Source organism: Xiphophorus maculatus, chromosome 6 (genome assembly GCF_002775205.1).
Source record: "Xiphophorus maculatus strain JP 163 A chromosome 6, X_maculatus-5.0-male, whole genome shotgun sequence".
NCBI classification, from domain to species: Eukaryota; Metazoa; Chordata; class Actinopteri; order Cyprinodontiformes; family Poeciliidae; genus Xiphophorus; species Xiphophorus maculatus.
Window position 1 is genome coordinate 27,669,159 of NC_036448.1, and position 21,083 is coordinate 27,690,241.

General features: G+C 37.8%; 2 protein-coding genes across 2 annotated transcripts; both read right to left on the reverse strand.

The window, feature by feature from the left end:
• Positions 1-3,270: 3,270 nt before the first annotated feature.
• Positions 3,271-8,046, reverse strand: LOC111608871 (zinc finger protein 391-like). The gene is made up of 2 exons (XM_023335346.1): positions 7,774-8,046; positions 3,271-5,678 (listed from the first exon to the last, which is right to left on the reverse strand). Exons 1-2 carry the CDS (start codon positions 7,970-7,972, stop codon positions 4,438-4,440), a joined length of 1,440 nt encoding a protein of 479 aa, XP_023191114.1. The 5' UTR covers positions 7,973-8,046; the 3' UTR covers positions 3,271-4,437.
• A 94-nt stretch (positions 8,047-8,140) lies between these two features.
• LOC111608883 (zinc finger and SCAN domain-containing protein 2-like) lies at positions 8,141-21,013 on the reverse strand. Its single transcript, XM_023335380.1, has 2 exons — positions 20,741-21,013; positions 8,141-10,086 (listed from the first exon to the last, which is right to left on the reverse strand). Exons 1-2 carry the CDS (start codon positions 20,937-20,939, stop codon positions 9,215-9,217), a joined length of 1,071 nt encoding a protein of 356 aa, XP_023191148.1. The 5' UTR covers positions 20,940-21,013; the 3' UTR covers positions 8,141-9,214.
• Between the last annotated feature and the right edge of the window lie 70 nt (positions 21,014-21,083).

A 21,083-nucleotide genomic window follows, 5' to 3' on the forward strand; every position in this document is an offset into this window, starting at 1 on the left:
AGATGGCATTTTGGCTTGCAATCTCTTTCTGTCTATTCCCCTATAGCCTCAAATCATACCTTTCAGCCGTCTCTCACAGATGGTATCTTCCTGTCGTGGCGGAGAACAGGAATTTCAACTTTTCATGATATGTATATTGATAATACTTTTGCCTCATTCCAACAAATCTCTGAAAAGTTTGATATCCCGCGCCATCATTTCTTTAGATACTTGCAAGTGCGCAGCTTTGTCCGCTCTACTTATTCAAATTTTCCCACCCTTCCCAAAGGTTCACCTTTAGACATTTTTCTAAAACCTACTGTCAAATTGAAAGGAGCCATATATTTTATTTACAATCAAATCATGCTTCTACGCCCACAAACCCTGAATTCCTATAGATCACTTTGGGAGGAAGACCTTGGACAGACCATTTCAGAGGATCTTTGGACACTAATCCTGTCATTGGTGCATAAGTCCTCTATTTGTGCCAGACATAATCTAATTCAATGCAAACTTGTGTATCGCACTTATTATACTAAAGCACGTCTGGCCAAGTTTTACACCAATGTTTCTCCTGCCTGCGATAGATGCCAACATTCTCCAGCCAATTTTATCCACACTATCTGGCTTTGCCCTCAGCTTTCTAACTATTGGTCCAAAGTTTTGCTATTCTGTCGGAAATTTTTGACAAGAAATTGGAGCTTGACCCCTTGACTGCTTTGTTTGGAGTTGCACCTCCACAGTCCACCCTGTCCTCCTTTCAGAAATCCTCCTTGGCTTTCTTGACTTTTTTGGCACGGAGAGTGATTATAATAAAATGGAAGTCGCCTCAACCTCCAGCATATACCCACTGGCTTTGGGATACACTGTATTTCATTAAACTTGAGAAAATCCGTTTTACTTTAAGAGGCTCTTCTACGAGATTTTTGGGTTTGTGGAGCCCCTTATTAAGAACCCTTAGATTAATTTCCCTAATATTCCAGACTGATAAGGTAGTACGTATGTAGCTGATGTTTATTATTCTAATCAATATCTCTTTTTCTTTCATCTTTCTTGAGTTAAGTTTGGCTGATACATTAACAGTGTCCTCTGGCACCTGATTTTTTAAAAATTTATTTATTTTTATTTTTTTCTTGTTTTTCGAGTGTGTGTTTGTATGAGTTGAGGGAAAGAAATGTACATATATTTAGTACTGTGGTCCTTTTTATTTTATTTGTTTATCTTATGATGTATCTGTTTCTGTCCGCCAACGCAATATGTTTACTTTGACTTGATCCATTTTATGTATTTCGTGTAGGTGTATATATGTGGGTATAATTGGGCTTGTTCTAGCACAATTATGTTTGTATTTAAAGGTACACTGTAACTGTATAGGTATTGCATTACCTTTACACTGTACCTCATGTTAAAGCATAAATATATTTTGGAAAAAAAAACTCATCCTACATTAAGACAATATGTTTTTAATCCCACTTTAATTAGTAAAACATGGCATTCTGGTTCTCTGGAATATGAATGTGATGAGACACCAAGACTTCTTTCACTAAACTACTGTTCAAAAGAAGAAAGAAGAGGGAAGGACTGCTGCAGAGATTCTTCTGGTCCTGTCCAGTTGGTAAATATTCTGGTGGCTGCTGTTCAAGTTGAAGCCCTGAAGAATCTAGCTCCTCCTTTCTTACGTATATTAGTGGATATTCTATTTCCTCATGATTGAGCAGTGCAGGTTCTGGTTCCTCCTCTTCTTTTTTAATCAATTTTGGTTCTGGTTCCATATGTTCCTCTTCAGTCCACTGATGTTGTTTCTGGTCATAACTGGATCTACTTGCCAGGCTCCAGACTCGTTTAATGGCAGAAGCTTCTTCCTCATTGGAGACACTTGGCTGTTGGAGGTCTGTGGGAACAAAGGATGACATCATTAATATAATTTAATTGATGACTATCTCATGGATCAGCCTGGTTTTTCTTGGAGATTCCGGTCTGTAGGCATCATCCAGTTAATAACAAATAAGTTTGTAGAGTTTAATGGAAAAGCAGGTAAAGTGTCCACCACACTAAATTACAGCTGTGGCAAAAATGCTCTAAAGATATTAATCCAGAAGTACAGTTTCAAACAGATATTATTTTTACAATTAGATGTTTAACTTTAGGGCATTCACACAGTAAAGAAATCATCTTACCTTAAGACAATAGATTTTTAATTTTACGTTTTACCTCACATTTTAAAGTTGTTCAGACTGTGTAGAAGTTTAATCAGTAAAACATTACATTCTGTTTCTCTGGCTTATAAATGTGATGAGACACCAAAACTTGTTTCACTAATCTGCTGTTCAAAAGAAGAAAGAGAAGAGAGCATTTTCTATAAGGCAGATATATTGATGTTCAAAAGGAAGTGGATCCAAGAATATACTGAAATGACTTGCCTGAAATGTAAACCTATTAATTACTGCTCCAACTGTGCATCTAGATTAGTAACTGGACGTGTGAGAGATGAGGCTGGATGAGTTTCTCTCAACAACACACTCTGAGGGAGATGGTGGTGCAGGACAAAACATCTCCAGGTCTCCCTGGCCCCGTCCCAATGCTCAGACTGCACCTTACACCCCTCTATGAAATGTGGACTCAGTCGAAGTGTACATACAGAGTACGTAGATTATAAGCTTGCAAACATTTGAGAATTGGGAAAGAATTTGAGAATTTATTCTGACTTTGTAATCCAAAATGGAAGGACTGGTCACAGTTTAGGTATTTGTCCTCCTAAAAAAATGACTGCCAAAAAAAAAAAAAAACATACTAGGAATTTTTGCTTACAAATGAAGAACATACACTTTGCATTCCATAATTGCCTGCACTGATAATAATTGAAGTAATATATTTAATCACGGGGCTTGAATGATCTCCATCTGGTTGTCAGAGACTCGTAAACACGTTTTCTGTTGCAACATTTTGTCTTGAGCTACAAACCTATCAAACTCTGTAGCATCAGAGCTACAGTTGCTGAAGCTGCAGCAACTATCGCCGCTGACGGATCTCTGCTGTCTTCAGTGAAAACATCAGCACCTTTATCCAGACCTACCAGAACTTTGTCTCTGCAGCTCCGAACCGACTCTGTGTAGCTTAATTTCTGGTTTCCAGTTGATCCCCATCATCCTGCGCTGAGCATCGAGCTCTTCCTCGTAGCAAATGATGGTGCAATACCGCCCCCGACTGTAATGGAGTGTGGACAGCCGAAAATCAAGTAAAAGAAGCAACTTATTATTAATTCATAAATCTTTATTACAAGACAAAATGTAGTCCATCCAATTTAGAAAAAAAATAAATACACAAATCATCAAGTAAAAAACATCACAAGGCAGATAAACAATGACTAATAGTTAAAAATGTTAGAAATATCTAATTTCACCATATGTTGCAGTTGTGAAGTTGTTTAATACATTCAATCAGCACAAATTTTTACATGAAATTCTTCAGGAAAACATTAAAAGTTGGTATGCTACTCATGGTTATGATAATCCCAAAGGCTTTTGACCGACAGGGGTTTATTTTTTTATATAAATAGAACAAATATTACTGCCTCTGTCTATAATATAATTTTTTGTTTTACTTGTTTTTAGCAGTAAAAATTAAAAGTTACCATTCCCAGATCAAAAAGCAAAGATCCATATCTACTGAACAGCCCTGTGGATCTGTATTAAATGGTTTGCTCCTGCTTAGTGAACTTGTAGGCAACAGTGTTCAGCAGCAGCCAAAGACTACAACGACTGACTGGAACAATGCAGCCAAGAAAATAACATCCAGGTTTTCAAAGAGGAGAAAAAAAGAAAAGGACAAATGAAAGGGTTTCTCTTTATCAGTAACTTTGTCTATAAGAAACATGGATAGACTGTAGTTTGAATCCAAGAGGCTCCCAGACCTCTTGCTCCTCCTCACCAGGCTTTATGCTACACTGTGTGGTAGGAGACAAGGAGCCCAGCAGGTAACTGAAGTAATGGTCACACGATGACAGGAGACGGCGCTTCTCCCTCTTATGGAGATTGCATAGTGAGACGACAGTCGCTAGCTCTCATCCAGCTGAGCAAAAGACACAATTCATGCATGTGACATTTCTAGCTCATACAGTTATAGAGGCTATGCAAGAAAGTTGGAAACCTTTCATCTTTTTTTGTTATCGCTATCGTGTGCCAGGTGTTCGGTTCAGCCAGAGTGGAAGTAAATTGACGCTTTTAGGTCACTGTGTGTTTAGCCGCTACCAATAAAATGAGAGGGAGGGAATAGCAGGAGGCACGGGAGTGAAACCTTTTCTCATCCAGTTTCTTTGTAGAAGGAGAGACGATAAAAACAAACAAGTAATATTATAGCCATCATTTTATTATTAAGCATATATTTATTTACTGCTGATTGATTTATTGTTTATCATGAGAACCCTTCTCACCTGACCTGTATGACTTATCTTGTGATGATTTAAGTTTCTAAGACGAGTGAAATTCTTTCTGCATGACTGGCATGAAAAGGTTTCTCCCCAGTATGAATTTTCTTGTGACGATTTAAATGACTAATTCGAATGAAACGTTTTCCACAAGACTGGCATGAAAAAGGTCTCTCCCCAGTATGAATTTTCTTGTGACGATTTAAATCACTACGTTGAGTGAAACTCTTTCCACAAGACTGGCATGAAAAAGGTCTCTCGCCGGTATGAAATTTCTTGTGGTCATTTAAATGACTAATTCGAGAGAAACTTTTTCCACAAGACTGGCATGAAAAAGGTCTCTCACCTGTATGAATTTTCTTGTGACGAATTACATTTGTCATATTAGTGAAACTTTTTCCACATGTTTCACATGAAAAAGGCCTCTCACCTGTATGAATTTTCTTGTGACGAATTACATTTCTCATATTAGAGAAACTTTTTCCACATGTTTCACATGAAAAAGGCCTCTCACCTGTATGAATTTTCTTGTGACGAATTACATTTCTCATATTAGAGAAACTTTCTCCACATGTTTCACATAAAAAAGGCCTCTCACCTGTATGAATTTTCTTGTGACGATAAAAATTACTAATATGAGAAAAACCTTTTCCACATGAGTGGCATGAAAAAGGTCTCTCACCAGTGTGAGTTCTGTAATGGTTTAAAAAATTACTCTGTTGTGGGAAACATCTCCCACAAATGTCACATTTGAAAGATCTTTTCTTTGTACTGGTACCAGACTGACTCTCTGACACAGAGGAGCTGCTTCCTTCCTGATCTTTGCTCTCAACCACTGGAGAGATATGTAGGGAAAGCTGCTCTGTTCTTCTCTCTTCTTCATTCACATCATCTTCCTGAAGAGTAGAAGTCTCAGTCAAAGCAGCAAACTGCTTCTGGACAAGCTGCTCTCCCTCCTGACTGCTGCAGAGGTTCTTCTGGTCCTGTCCAGTTGGTAAATGTTCTGGTGGCTGCTGTTCATGTTGAAGCACTGAACAATCCAACTCCTCTTTTTTTACATTTGTTAGTGGATAATCCAATTCCTCATGTTTGAGCAGTGCAGGTTCTGGTTCCTCCTCTTCTTCTTTAATCCATTTTGGTTCTGGTTCCATCTGTACCTCTTCAGTCCACTGATGTTCTGCTTCTTTCTGGTCCTGACTGGACCTACTTGCCAGGCTACAGACTTGTTGGATGGCAGAAGCTTCTTCCTCATTGGAGACACTTGGCTGTTGGAGGTCTGTGGGAACAAAGGATGACATCATTAATATAATTAAATTGATAACTATCTCATGGATCAGCCTGAACCTTCCTGGAGATTCTGCTCTGTAAGCATCATATAGTTCATATAAAATTGGTTTGTAGATTTTAACTAAAAAGCAGGTGACGTGTCCTCCACATTAATTTGCTGACATGGCAAAAATGTTTAAAAGATTTCAAATACATTCAGATTTTAATCTAGAAGAACAGTTTCATACATATTTTTTATTTATAATTTAATGTTTAATTTTCAGGCATTCATACCATTGAAGATCTCAAAATACATTAAGACAATGTGTTTTTAATCTCACTTGTAACCTTATGTCTAGCCTCACTATTTAATGTTGACCAGACTGTGTAGGAATTTAATTTAGTGAAACATGACAGTCTGGTTCTCTGGGTTATAAATATGATGAGACAGAGACGCGTTTCTCTAAGCCACTATTCAAAAAAGAAAGAGTAGACATCATTTCCTTAACAAAGGCAGATGTGTTGATGTTCAAGAGGAAGTGGATGCAAGAAAAGATCAAAAGGACTGGCCTAACATTGAAACCTATTCATTATCGCTCTGACTGTACATTTAGTTTAGTAACTGATTGTGTGAGAGTTGAGGCTGGATGAGTTTATCTCAACACCACACACTGAGGAGGATGGTGGAGCAGGTCAACACATCTCCAGGTCTCTCTGTAAGAGAACTGCAGCCAAGAGGAACATCCTGGAGGCATCAGGTCTCCATAGCAACCATCAGACACTGCATTCATGAAAACTGGATGTTTGAGAGACATAAGGCAAAGAAATAATTTCCTGTAATCAGTTGGAATCATTTGATCTATTTAACTTGACTATGTCCCACACTACTAATGAGCAGCGACAGAGAGATATTTCATTAAACACATTTGAGAAATATAGATTTGGACAAAATCATTTGCATGTTTCTACTTTGACACAGTTTGCCCATTTCCCTGTAGAACTGGTCTGGGTCCCTGAACTGAAGCGATAACAGTAAATATTTTGTTTTACTAGAACTAACTGATATCTTAGTCCAGCTTTATTTTCTTAACTCTAAGAATTAAATAAAATGCAGATTTATCGTTTTTATCTGCTATATCAGGGCTGTGCAACTTGCAGCGCTGGACCTGCAAGTGCCTCTGTGGCTCAATTAATATAAGAAATAAACAAATATTATCCTATTGTGTTTCATCCCTTTGTTCCGCGTCTCCATCATAATACAGGTCCTTCTCAAAATATTAGCATATTGTGATAAAGTTCATTATTTTCTATTATGTAATGATAAAAATTGAACATTCATATATTTTAGATTCATTGCACACTAACTGAAATATTTCAGGTCTTTTATTGTCTTAATACAGATGATTTTGGCATACAGCTAATGAAAACCCAAAATTCATATCTCACAAAATTAGCATATTTCATCCGACCAATAAAAGAAAAGTGTTTTTAATACAAAAAAAGTCAACTTTCAAATAATTATGTACAGTTATGCACTCAATACTTGGTCGGGAATCTTTTGCAGGTGTTTAGAGTTCATTCGTTGCTTCAGATGATTAGGTTCATAGCTCCTTTAGAGACCCCTTTCATAATATGCTAATTTTGTGAGATAGGAATTTTGGGTTTTCATGAGCTGTATGCAAAAATCATCCGTATTCAGACAATAAAAGACCTGAAATATTTCAGTTATTATGCAATGAATCTAAAATATATGAATGTTCAATTTTTATCATTACATTATGGAAAATAATGAACTTTATCACAATATGCTAATATTTTGAGAAGGACTTGTACTCTCCACTGCTCTGACTTACAAAATCATGTATGAGTTTACAAATTAAGCATTTACACCTTGTATTCCGGATTTCCATCATTAATAACAATTGGGGTCATATATCAGTCATGGGGCTTGACTCATAAACACGTTTGTGCTAGCCTCTGTAGCTAGCAGCTAAAACAGTTTCTGTTCAGCCCCGTTTAGCAGCAGCTGGAGCTGCAGCAACTATCGCCGCTGACGGATCTCTGCTGTCTTCAGTGAAAACATCAGCACCTTTATCCAGACCTACCAGAACTTTGTCTCTGCAGCTCCGAACCGACTCTGTGTAGCTTAATTTCTGGTTTCCAGTTGATCCCCATCATCCTGCGCTGAGCATCGAGCTCTTCCTCGTAGCAAATGATGGTTTTTTCAACCTCGGTGAAGATTTCTTGAGCAGCAGCAGTTAGTCTCTCTCTGATAAACTCTCTGAGATGCTGAGCTGAAGACATGGTTGCTGAAATATTAGCAGGAATGGGACAATGCAGCAGTTTTCTAGCTTAGGCCATGCACAATTCTTCTTCGATGTTTTCGGAAATTAGCAAACAAGGAAATTGGTGCAATACCGCCCCCGACTGTAGTGGAGTGTGGACAGCCGAAAAACAGGTAAAAGAAACAACTTAGTATTAATTCATAAATCTTTATTACGAGACAAAATGTAGTCCATCCAATTTAGAAAAAAAAATACACAAATCATCAAGTAAAAAACATCACAAGGCAGATAAACAATGACTAATAGTTAAAAATGTTAGAAATATCTAATTTCACCATATGTTGCAGTTGTGAAGTTGTTTAATACATCCCATCAGCACAAATTTTTACAGGGGTTCAATTTTATATAAATAGAAAAAATATTACTGCCTCTGTCTATAATATAATTTTTTGTTTTACTTGTTTTTAGCAGTAAAAATTAAAAGTTACCATTCCCAGATCAAAAAGCAAAGATCCATATTTACTGAACAGCCCTGTGGATCTGTATTAAATGGTTTGCTCCTGCTTAGTGAACTTGTAGGCAACAGTGTTCAGCAGCAGCCAAAGACTACAACGACTGACTGGAACAATGCAGTCAAGAAAATAACATCCAGGTTTTCAAAGAAGAGAAAAAAAGAAAAGGACAAATGAAAGGGTTTCTCTTTATCAGTAACTTTGTCTATAAGAAACATGGATAGACTGTAGTTTGAATCCAAGAGGCTCCCAGACCTCTTGCTCCTCCTCACCAGGCTTTATGCTACACTGTGTGGTAGGAGACAAGGAGCCCAGCAGGTAACTGAAGTAATGGTCACACGATGACAGGAGACGGCGCTTCTCCCTCTTATGGAGATTGCGTAGTGAGACAACAGTCGCTAGCTCTCATCCAGCTGAGCAAAAGACACAATTTATGCATGTGACATTTCTAGCTCATACACCTATAGACGCTATGCAAGAAAGTTGGAAACCTTTCATCTTTTGTTGTTATCATCGCTATCGTGTGCCAGGTGTTCGGTTCAGCCAGAGTGGAAGAAAATTGACGCTTTTAGCTTCCTGTGTGTTTAGCCGCTACCAATAAAATGAGAGGGCAGGGAATAGCAGGAGGCACGGGAGTGAAACTTTTTCTCATCCAGTTTCTTTGTAGAAGGAGAGACGATGAAAACAAAGAAGTAATATTATAGCCATCATTTTATTATTAAGCTCATATTTATTTAGTGTTGATTGATTTATTGTTTATCGTGAAAACCCTTCTCACCTGTATGACTTTTCTTGTGACGATTTAAGTTGCTAAGACGAGTGAAATTCTTTCCGCATGACTGGCATGAAAAAGGCTTCTCACCTGTATGAATTTTCTTGTGGTCATTTAGATGACTATGTTGAGAGAAACTCGTTCCGCATGATTGGCATAAAAAAGGTTTCTCCCCAGTATGAATTTTCTTGTGACGATAAAAATTACTAATATGAGAAAAACCTTTTCCACATGATTGGCATGAAAAAGGTCTCTCACCAGTGTGAGTTCTGTAATGGTTTAAAAAATTACTCTGTTGTGGGAAACATCTCCCACAAATGTCACATTTGAAAGATCTTTTTTTTGTACTGGTACCAGACTGACTCTCTGACACAGAGGAGCTGCTTCCTTCCTGATCTTTGCTCTCAACCAGTGGAGAGATATGAAGGGAAAGCTGCTCTGTTCTCTCTTCTTCATTCATATCATCTTCCTGAAGAGTAGAAGTCTCAGTCAAAGCAGCAAACTGCTTCTGGACAAGCTGCTCTCCCTCCTGACTGCTGCAGAGGTTCTTCTGGTCCTGTCCAGTTGGTAAATGTTCTGGTGGCTGCTGTTCATGTTGAAGCACTAAACAATCTAACTCCTCTTTTTTTACATTTGTTAGTGGATAATCCAATTCCTCATATTTGAGCAGTGCAGGTTGTGGTTCGTTCACTTCTTCTTTAATCCATTTTGGTTCTGGTTCCATCTGTACCTCTTCAGTCCACTGATGTTCTGCTTCTTTCTGATCCTGACTGGACCTACTTGCCAGGCTACAGACTTGTTGGATGGCAGAAGCTTCTTCCTCATTGGAGACACTTGGCTGTTGGAGGTCTGTGGGAACAAAGGATGACATCATTAATATAATTTAATTGATGACTATCTCATGGATCAGCCTGAACTTTCCTGGAGATTCTGGTCTGTAAGCATCATATAGTTCATATAAAATTAGTTTGTAGATTTTAACTAAAAAGCAGGTGACGTGTCCTCCACATTAATTTGCTGACATGGCAAAAATGTTTAAAAGATTTCAAATACATTCAGATTTTAATCTAGAAGAACAGTTTCATACATATTTTTTATTTACAATTTAATGTTTAATTTTCAGGCATTCATACCATTGAAGATCTCAAAATACATTAACAAAATATGTTTTTAATCTCACTTGTAACCTTATGTCTAGCCTCACTTTTTAATGTTGACCAGACTGTGTAGGAATTTAATTTAGTAAAACATGACAGTCTGGTTCTCTGGGTTATAAATATGATGAGACAGAGACGCGTTTCTCTAAGCCACTATTCAAAAAAGAAAGAGTAGACATCATTTCCTTAACAAAGGCAGATGTGTTGATGTTCAAGAGGAAGTGGATGCAAGAAAAGATCAAAAGGACTGGCCTAACATTGAAACCTATTCATTATCGCTCTGACTGTACATTTAGTTTAGTAACTGATTGTGTGAGAGTTGAGGCTGGATGAGTTTATCTCAACACCACACACTGAGGAGGATGGTGGAGCAGGTCAACACATCTCCAGGTCTCTCTGTAAGAGAACTGCAGCCAAGAGGAACATCCTGGAGGCATCAGGTCTCCATAGCAACCATCAGACACTGCATTCATGAAAACTGGATGTTTGAGAGACATAAGGCAAAGAAATAATTTCCTGTAATCAGTTGGAATCATTTGATCTATTTAACTTGACTATGTCCCACACTACTAATGAGCAGCGACAGAGAGATATTTCATTAAACACATTTTGAGAAATATAGTATTAAAAAAGAGGATCATTTTATGCTAGCGTTGGACAAAACGTTTGGCTCTTTTCCTCTTTAATCTTGCCCGGGATCTTCCGAGTCCTTGGCGAGTGACGCTCTCCGTGCAGCGACGTGCAGCGACCGCGTGCTGGTAAAACGAAACAACAACAAAACGTGTTGACGTCACAGATCACAGAGTTTAATCTCATACAAAGCAATCGACAACAAAGCTGCAGAGGAACAGAGATATGCATTTTCTCATAAAAATAAGACACACAAGGGAAGACACACGAAACACATAAGACAGACAAAGGCGCCCACGTGGAGTAAAAAGATGGAAAAAAACTCTCCGTTTGCTTGCTGACCTGTACTTTTTAAATGAAAAAGGTGTTTCCCTATTTAATATATGCAGTCAAGGCGTTCCGTTCTTTGACCTATTAGAAACTCCGTAGGGACTCAGAAAACTTGGACAGTCCCCTCATCATGGGAAAGGTGTCTGTTTTTTTTATCTAAGTAAGAGGGCGGACCACTTCGTGCCCATCGCTGCCTGATACGGAAGATCCCTGGCGCCAAACGTCTTAAGATGAGATTTCACAGACCCCTCCGTAGCCCCCACTCCCATTGGAATGCAAATTTATTGCTCTGTTGTGTCAATGGGGAAGGAAAAAAGGGCCCTGCCTGCCTGTCTACCGCATCTCAGACGAGACCTGTTCCAAATAAGAGTATTGTATATAACTGTTACACATGTCGTAGATTAACTGTATTAAACACCAAAATAATCATTTTTCGTAACAATCCCCCTTTTGAGGTCTTAATCAAAAGACCTCAATAAAAATTGATTAAGCCTTCTAATACAGAACCAAAACTATGTATGAAAAAACGAAAAAACCGAAAAATAAAAAGACAAAAGAGTGACGTACCCTAATTACATACAATCCCCCTTTGAAACAAAACCCAAGGTGTAGAAAGACTTATCCTTAAAAACGTAAAATCATAAAACAAAATTATCACAATACAACCAAAACACAAGACAAACCAAAAACCCAAAGTATACCATAAAACATAAAGCAGGGACATACATATAAAAAACTAGTAAGAAATGCTCTGCAACTTCAAAGACAACATTCATCACAAAATTACAAACGTCGAACCAAGAAACACACAAAATTACAATCTGCTGCACGTCTTTTCTGTTTTTTTTTTTTAAATGTCCATCGACAGTCTCTCAAAAAAATATGAAGTCTTCGTCAGGAATTGTTCAAAAAATGCGCGCAAAAAACAAAACGACAGTCCTTTTCAGAGTTCACAACGAACGAAAAAACACGCAATAAAAGTTTATGATAATCCTCTTGCAGCTTGATCTTCTTCGGTCGGAAACCTCAGGCTTCCACCTGAGCGTCCGTTGCTCACTGAAAATGGGATTATTAGGTCAATATTACAGAGAGATGTCAAGGAGAAAATGAAATCTCCTCGTGAGGAAACTAAATCTCGTGAAGCGACCTGTCACAGGTTATTAAACAGACATTTTGTTTCAACATGAATTTCATTAGCATCAGAAACACAATTACAACATTCTTTAATATCATCTTCATTACTGTCAGCATAATCAAACGATGGTTTCACCCAAAAATAAATTTGTTTTGTCACTTCCCATCAGAGGAACTATTTTAATCCTTTTTATCAAAGAACGCAGATTTTGAATGAGACCACATCCACAGGGCACCAGGAAAACGGCTGCAAACTGAAACGACAAACAGAGATCAGATTTTCCAAAAGCATCATTCATTTTGTGTATTCAACACAAACATCTTAAAGTCACCCCGTGTCAGAGTGAATCCTCCACCGCTCGTGACTCTGTGGCTGCTATCTTCGAAATAGTGTGAAGCCGCTTCTCCAAGCAGCCCCACCCCCGCCTCGCATGACAACAGCTTGTGTGACAGAGTCCAAAGTCCCACCTGGAGCTCGGACTCCAGGGCAGTCTGCGTGTAAAACCATGAGCAACACATCACTTGAAACCTTATCTCCTAGTTTGTCCAATTCTGCTCATCAAATGGTGGATGTGATCCCTTCAATGTACGTTGCTATTATTATATACTATAGCTCCAACCGATGAAAAATACCAAAACCCTGTAATCATTTGCTTCAAAAGACATGTTTCCAAAATAACGTTTTCCCAGAATGTTAAACAAATGCAGATCTTTTCTTAAACCAATCTTGTAAAAATAGGATCAAACAAACGAAACAAAACAAACACAAAAACCTAAAAATGTAGTTGTAAAGCTTACATTTACCATCAAAAATGAAAATCGCTGTGAATTAAACTGTCCCATTTAAATTACTTTTATAGAACAAACTAGATCTTATTGGTCATTTATCTAAATCATTTTACATGCGTTCCTTAATCAAAATTCAAAAGAGTTAGACCTGGAGAAATTATAATGTAAATGTATGCCTTAACAAATCCAAACATTTTCAAAATATACCAATTTTTACCTCGGCTTTTACTTGTCGTCGAATTTAAAGTTTTATTCAAAATCGTTTTAAATGGATGTAAATCAAAAAATCAAAATCAAGTTTAGAAAAATCATTATAATCCCGCCTGTGTACTTTTAGTGATTAGTGATAACTTTAATCAAGAACAGATTCTTCAAAACATTTCTTAAAACATTCATGCTCCATTAAATTAATGCTCTGAAAATGGCTGACACAATAATATTTGTAATTTCTATAATTATTTTCCCAAGTTAATTAACCAAAATATGCTTCATTATCACTATAAATTTATCTATTTTCTCAAAATATGTTAGCCCATTGTCAGAAAATCTTTTAATGGAGAACAACTCAAACCTATTTAAAATAAGCACATATATTACCAGAGAATATTTTCCTTTCACTTTTATGTGTAGCACAGATCAGACATGTTCCTCAAAAATTTGTTTAAGTATTATAAAAGATGAACCCATGCATCTTCTCCCCCTTTGATACATTACTGACTAATGTATCATTATTTCTAGTATGTGAAATAACGATGTTGATGAAACAGGGTTATTATTTTAGCTGAGAAAAATCCACCCATATTCAATGCTGCCCCCGTCCTAACAGGCAAACATTTCAAAACAAACAGAACAATTTATTATAGCATGCTTTAAACCTTCAAGATTGCAATTTTCAAAAAACATTTCACATTACAGTTTTAAAACTCAGTATTCAATTTTACTCTCGTGATTTCCAAATAATTCATTGTAGAAGCTTCTCAAAAACATTCAGCAGTGTTTGACAAAACGTGTTTACCAATTAAAACTCAGTGAAGGTTATGCATAAACGAGCCAGAGAGACGTTGAAGAAAAAAAAAAAAAATTCAAACACAGTTAACAAAGAAAATCCAAAAATAATAAATTGGGCCCCTACTGAAATCAACATAACAAAAAACAACACAGGTAGTAACAGAACGACGTAAGCACAAACTGACCTAACAAGACATGAGGGGAACTTAGATAACGGCTGATCAGACCATTAACACACTAAGGGGTAATTAAACACAAAATCCTAACAAATACTGGTCAGTATATCACTAAATCTACAAATGAAAAGAAAGTAAACTAAAGATCAAATTTCCCCCTCCCCCTTTCGGAGCAAAATGAGAGGAAACTGGTAACTCAAAAATGAATTCGTGATATTTAACAAAATATAGAAGAACTGACACTTAAAGTTAACTAAATGAGTGCACAACAAATAGCCAACTAAAGAGTCAGACTAATGAAAACAATTTAAAGATAAAAATCTAAACTACTCACTACTCACTATATAAAGTAATATGAAAGGAAACCAGAAAATCATTACCAAGAGTGTCAGCGTGTGACAGTCGACTCAGTGTTTTGACGCTAAAAACTTATATTTAACATTTTCCACATTATTCCGTACTCACTATTAGGGGTTGAACGACTACATATTTTTTAAGGTCGACTACATCATGATAATAGTCGAGTCGATGTCGACTAGTCGCGGTGACGTCATAGTGACGTAAGCGCAAAAACCCTTCACAACTACTTGGAGGCTTTATTAGCTATTTTCACGGCAAATATTGCCCCCCCCACACACACACACACACACACACACACACACTCTCTCCTTCTCCTGCTTTTACTAAGTCTATTATGGAGATTCTTCGTGAGCAGCGGAGAAAAGTTTGTTGCACAAAGTCGGGTCTGACTTTTTTTTTCTAAACACTGGCTGATGCTGATGATCTCTGGATAGTTACTATAGGAGTCAAATGATCACACGGACTACATGGAGCTTTTGGAACATCACAAGCCGAACTTGTTATGAACGGATCCCGTTTGGTTACAGCTGAATTCAACGAAACCACCTGCTTCTCCTCCGCCCGATGCGCGGCAGGAAGCTCTGCTGACTCAGCAGATTGAACGATTTAAGATATTTTTCTAGTCAACGTCAACATGATAAAAGTCGAGTCGATGTCGAGTTGACTAGTCGTTGTGACGTCATAGCAACGCAAGACGCAAAGCTTTGGAGTAACGTAGAGGCTTTATTACCCGTTTTCACGGAAAAATACGGCATTTATACAGAACAGCAACAAGTGAAACAACAAAACATCGGGATAGTTTATGATAAATAATAAGTTGCTGGGAAACCAACATTCAAAAGGAAACGCACATCTTTTAGATGGCATGTAAAAACAATAAAAAGAGGTGGCACGGGGGCCGGAGGGGTAAATAAAGTTCACTCGCTGTCAATATTCTCTTCGCTAAGAGTTCGCTAAGAGCACATTGTCATACAAGGACCCAGTAATTTCTACCTGTTTGACAAGATGCGGGTTTTGTCCTCGATCTGTTTTGAAGACGCCATTTTGTAGCCAGTGTTCTGTCAGATCAGCTGTCAGAGTGTTATACACTCTGACAGCAGATCTGATGACGCTTCTAAGCACGAAGTGTCATTCTTAGCCCGAACTCACGGCTATATATATGTCAGACAAGTATACACTGTCATTACCAACTACAGGCTTTTATTTAATCAGCAGCTGTCATTACCACAGATCTTTATTTAATCAGCAACATAACATCATAATGTATTAGTTAGATCGTCGTGACAAAGACACTCGCGAGCGGCTAAGTGACATCCTTAGCGGGAAGGGGGCGAGTTTTAGACGGCTTGTGTTTTGTAGTGGACTGCAGCTGCAACTCCATCTCCTTTTAAAAACACTGTAAAACCACAAATATGCATCCATCTACATATCATTTAAACTAATGTATTAACTTATTTTTCTTCTGTCTTGTGACGTATACTGTGCGTCAGATCAGCACAGGCTGTCACCACCGGCAATCACATGACTGCGACTAGTCGACATGAAATGTAAAAACTCGCGAGACGTCCTAGAGTCGACTAGTCGACTAGTCGACTAATTGGTTCAACCCCTACTCACTATGTATTCGCTTGTTTAAACTATCTACTTTAAAGAGAAAATGTTTCACTAAAGCTAGGAAACCAAACCGCATCAAAAATCCTGTCGTATGTGATGAGAAAAGACTCTCTACTCCTTCCTATAATCTATAATGTGAAACAATACCCTAAAATTTAAACAGCCAATCTCTATGTTCCTTAGGAAAAAAGAAAAATTAAATCCTTTTGTACTTTTAGATTTCACAATTTAAATTTGAAAGTCACTACACCAGTCTGAGCAATCTCCATCGTCAGACCATAAAACAAATTCCTAAGCCCACCATAAAACCCCCTTTTCACCTCTCGGAGGAACTATTTGTACGGCAGGAAAAAGAGCCAATAAGGATTTCAGGAAGAACTCCCAATTCTTTAAATTTATTAGTAGGCTTTGTCAGTGAAAGCATCAGATATGTTTTAGTCTCCTTTAATTGTAAAATTTGAACTTAAAAACCCTTTTGTCGTACCATTACAAAAATTGTAAGTTATATTCAGAGAGTTTGTCAAAAGGTACTTTAAATGATGGGAGAGACAATGATTTGCCTCACAGCTGCTTGTTCTCCCGTGATGAACTTCTGTAAGTGGTGGTTGAAACTCCTCCTTGGGCTCCATTAGTCTCATGTCTAAATAAACATACTTGTCGCTTCTTCTTGTTTTGTGCTATTTATTTTTTTCCTTAATTTTCTTATGTTATTTGCAGCCCTCTCGTCTGTCTACAGGCACTATTTAATCATCTCTTATTACAGTTTAATATTGATTCTCTACAATAATTCCATATAATGTTTTTTATTAACCAATAAGTTATTTCAAACTTAATGTTATCCTTCAACAACAAATCTTGTAAATTTTAGCAAACTTTTCTATATTCAACCAATTTCTATTTAACAAGAGAGTGACTTCTAATTTATCCTGTCTAATTATCCGTAAGTCCTGTAGATTTAACAATATTTTATCTATCTTAAAGTTTTGGTCTGTTTGAAAAAGACTGATCGTGAAAATATCTAGAGTCAGTTGTATATTGCAGTTTGTTGTTATCTGAACAATTACCTCTTACAGTTAGAGCCTGTTTCTCTAAAAATCTTCGTTTTGTCTTATCCTCAACTCATGAAAAAAAGTCCTATTTTACTCATTGTAATTCATTCTATTTCACTACTTCCTCATCAGCCTAAAAGGAATACTTAACATTTAAGCTAATATTTTAGTCATCAATGCTATATACTTTTAGTTTATTTATTTCTCTACCCAATCTTGTGTGTATTTATCTATTAATTTGCCAAGACAGCATTTCTACAATCCTCTGTGACCTAATTTTCTTGGCTTATTCTTTCTTTCTTTCTTTATTTATTTAATTATTCATTTAGTTAACCGGAGAACCCATAATTTGTTTTCAATTTGTTATCGCTTAATATTAATAATTTAGTCCAGTCTAACAAATAGGGTGTCCTAAAACTGGAAATTTAACACCACGGGACAGCAGTAAAAAATTGCTCTATATTTATATGACATAAAATACCAAGTGGTATTTTATCTCCAATCTCACACTCTTTCACACCAACATAAATCGCAACACAATACAAAAACACAAAACATGTTACAGAAAACACAAAACACACATCTGGCCAGGTTTCATAGTCAGTCAGAATTTCATCAGTCCCCAAGTGTCAGTCTGTGGTCATTATTCTATCAAATTTTACTGTAATTTATATCAATTTTACTAAAGTTTATATGAAATTTACTGAAGCTTCAGGAATTGTCCAATGTTTTATTAACATATTTTCATGTGTCAATTTAATTAATTTTAAACTCCAATCGTCAGGAACCTTTTAATTCCCCGTGCACGTTTTAAAAAGAGAGATCTCAAAGTTATGTTAAAATCAAACCACAACCAATAATTTTGTTTTCTGGAACCAGTTTAATTTACTTAACTGTTATTTTTATTTTTATTTATTTATTTATTTTTAAACTAAAAGACCACGTGTCGCCATCGTCCTACTTTCCCGTTAAGACTCTTCTACGAACCATAGCGTATAGCACGTGTCGCAACACAGTGTCCATAATAACTTTACAATAAAACGCAGCAAAAGGAAGTCACATTCACGCAAACAGCGCTTTGCAAACAACTTAACACTCCGCTCAAACACACAGCCAGCCCGAACTCGCGCACGCGCACACACACGACCACACAGATACACACGCATATACACACGCAGATACACACGCAGAGCTCTGCCCGCACACTTCACACAGAAGAGCCGCTAGCTTCAAAAACACCACAAACAGACAAAGACAGATAACACTAAACAGAATGATAGACAAATTAGAAAGACAAGAGGAGAAGGAAAACAAAAATACAAAGAAGGCGCCAGCTAAAAATAAAAATGCAACCTCAAAACTTACCGCAAGCTTATAATAAGAATTTACCACAAATTCTATCCGTCGGTCTACCCCAGACCTGTCTAGTGTACCACACACTAATACTTGATTCCTAAAACCTACGGCAGGCTATTTTCAAAGTCTACCTCAGACTATTTCCAAAATCTACCTCAGATTATTCCTCAAAATCTAAAGCCTACCCCAGGCTATGTCCAAAGTCTACCCCAGACTATTGTACGCACGAAAATTCATTTTTTAGGGACCCAGTCATTGATTCCCAGGGCAAAGAACATAATTAATAAACCCAGCCTTTGTACGGCGGAGGGAGCGCAAAATCCTCCGTCTGAACCCGCCACGGTCCCCTGTGCTGCGTAATTCCATAAAGTGTCCCACACACTATTCGTCAAAGTCTACCACAGACAAACGTTCCAGCCTTTTAATCCAATTTCTAAACAACACAGTCTGTTAAAAACAAATCTATCCTCCCCTGCAGCTTCGAAACTCCGAGCAGCCGCACACAACAAAAGAGTAATTAAAAAACGTCTTACCGCACGAGCCGGACGGATCGATCGGGGAGAGACCGCCACCCGCCAAGATTCCAGAACCGGACGAAGCCCCCAATTATTAAAAAAGAGGATCATTTTATGCTAGCGTTGGACAAAACGTTTGGCTCTTTTCCTCTTTAATCTTGCCCGGGATCTTCCGAGTCCTTGGCGAGTGACGCTCTCCGTGCACAAAGCAATCGACAACAAAGCTGCAGAGGAACAGAGATATGCATTTTCTCATAAAAATAAGACACACAAGGGAAGACACACGAAACACATAAGACAGACAAAGGCGCCCACGTGGAGTAAAAAGATGGAAAAAAACTCTCCGTTTGCTTGCTGACCTGTACTTTTTAAATGAAAAAGGTGTTTCCCTATTTAATATATGCAGTCAAGGCGTTCCGTTCTTTGACCTATTAGAAACTCCGTAGGGACTCAGAAAACTTGGACAGTCCCCTCATCATGGGAAAGGTGTCTGTTTTTTTTATCTAAGTAAGAGGGCGGACCACTTCGTGCCCATCGCTGCCTGATACGGAAGATCCCTGGCGCCAAACGTCTTAATATGAGATTTCACAGACCCCTCCGTAGCCCCCACTCCCATTGGAATGCAAATTTATTGCTCTGTTGTGTCAATGGGGAAGGAAAAAAGGGCCCTGCCTGCCTGTCTACCGCATCTCAGACGAGACCTGTTCCAAATAAGAGTATTGTATATAACTGTTACACATGTCGTAGATTAACTGTATTAAACACCAAAATAATCATTTTTCTTAACAATAGATTTGGACAAAATCATTTGCATGTTTCTACTTTGACACAGTTTGCCCATTTCCCTGTAGAACTGGTCTGGGTCCCTGAACTGAAGCGATAACAGTAAATATTTTGTTTAACTAGAACTAACTGATATCTTAGTCCAGCTTTATTTTCTTAACTTCAAGAATGAAATAAAATGCAGATTTATCGTTTTTATCTGCTATATCAGGGCTGTGCAACTTGCAGCGCTGGACCTGCAAGTGCCTCTGTGGCTCAATTAATATAAGAAACAAACAAATATTCTCCTATTGTGTTTCATCTCTTTGTTCCGCGTCTCCATCATAATACTCTCCACTGCTCTGACTTACAAAGTCATGTATGAGTTTACAAATTAAGCATTTACACCTTTTATTCCGGATTTCCATCATTCATAACAATTGGGGTCATATATCAGTCATGGGGCTTGACTCATAAACACGTTTGTGCTAGCCTCTGTAGCTAGCAGCTAAAGCAGTTTCTGTTCAGCCCCGTTTAGCAGCAGCTGGAGCTGCAGCAACTATCGCCGCTGACGGATCTCTGCTGTCTTCAGTGAAAACATCAGCACCTTTATCCAGACCTACCAGAACTTTGTCTCTGCAGCTCCGAACCGACTCTGTGTAGCTTAATTTCTGGTTTCCAGTTGATCCCCATCATCCTGCGCTGAGCATCGAGCTCTTCCTCGTAGCAAATGATGGTTTTTTCAACCTCGGTGAAGATTTCTTGAGCAGCAGCAGTTAGTCTCTCTCTGATAAACTCTCTGAGATGCTGAGCTGAAGACATGGTTGCTGAAATATTAGCAGGAATGGGACAATGCAGCAGTTTTCTAGCTTAACCCATGCACAATTCTTCTTCGATGTTTTCGGAAATTAGCAAACAAGGAAATTGGTGCAATACCGCCCCCGACTGTAATGGAGTGTGGACTGC

What these genes read in the sequence shown, in the direction of transcription:
- LOC111608883 (XM_023335380.1), bottom strand. Translation starts at nt 20,939, where the DNA reads ATGTCTTCAGCTCAGCATCTCAGAGAGTTTATCAGAGAGAGACTAACT. An exon ending in GCTGCAGAGACAAAGTTCTG is followed by an intron (nt 10,087 to 20,740) that starts GTAGGTCTGGAT and finishes TTGTTCCCACAG; the next exon opens with ACCTCCAACAGCCAAGTGTC.
- LOC111608871 (XM_023335346.1), bottom strand. Translation starts at nt 7,972, where the DNA reads ATGTCTTCAGCTCAGCATCTCAGAGAGTTTATCAGAGAGAGACTAACT. An exon ending in GCTGCAGAGACAAAGTTCTG is followed by an intron (nt 5,679 to 7,773) that starts GTAGGTCTGGAT and finishes TTGTTCCCACAG; the next exon opens with ACCTCCAACAGCCAAGTGTC.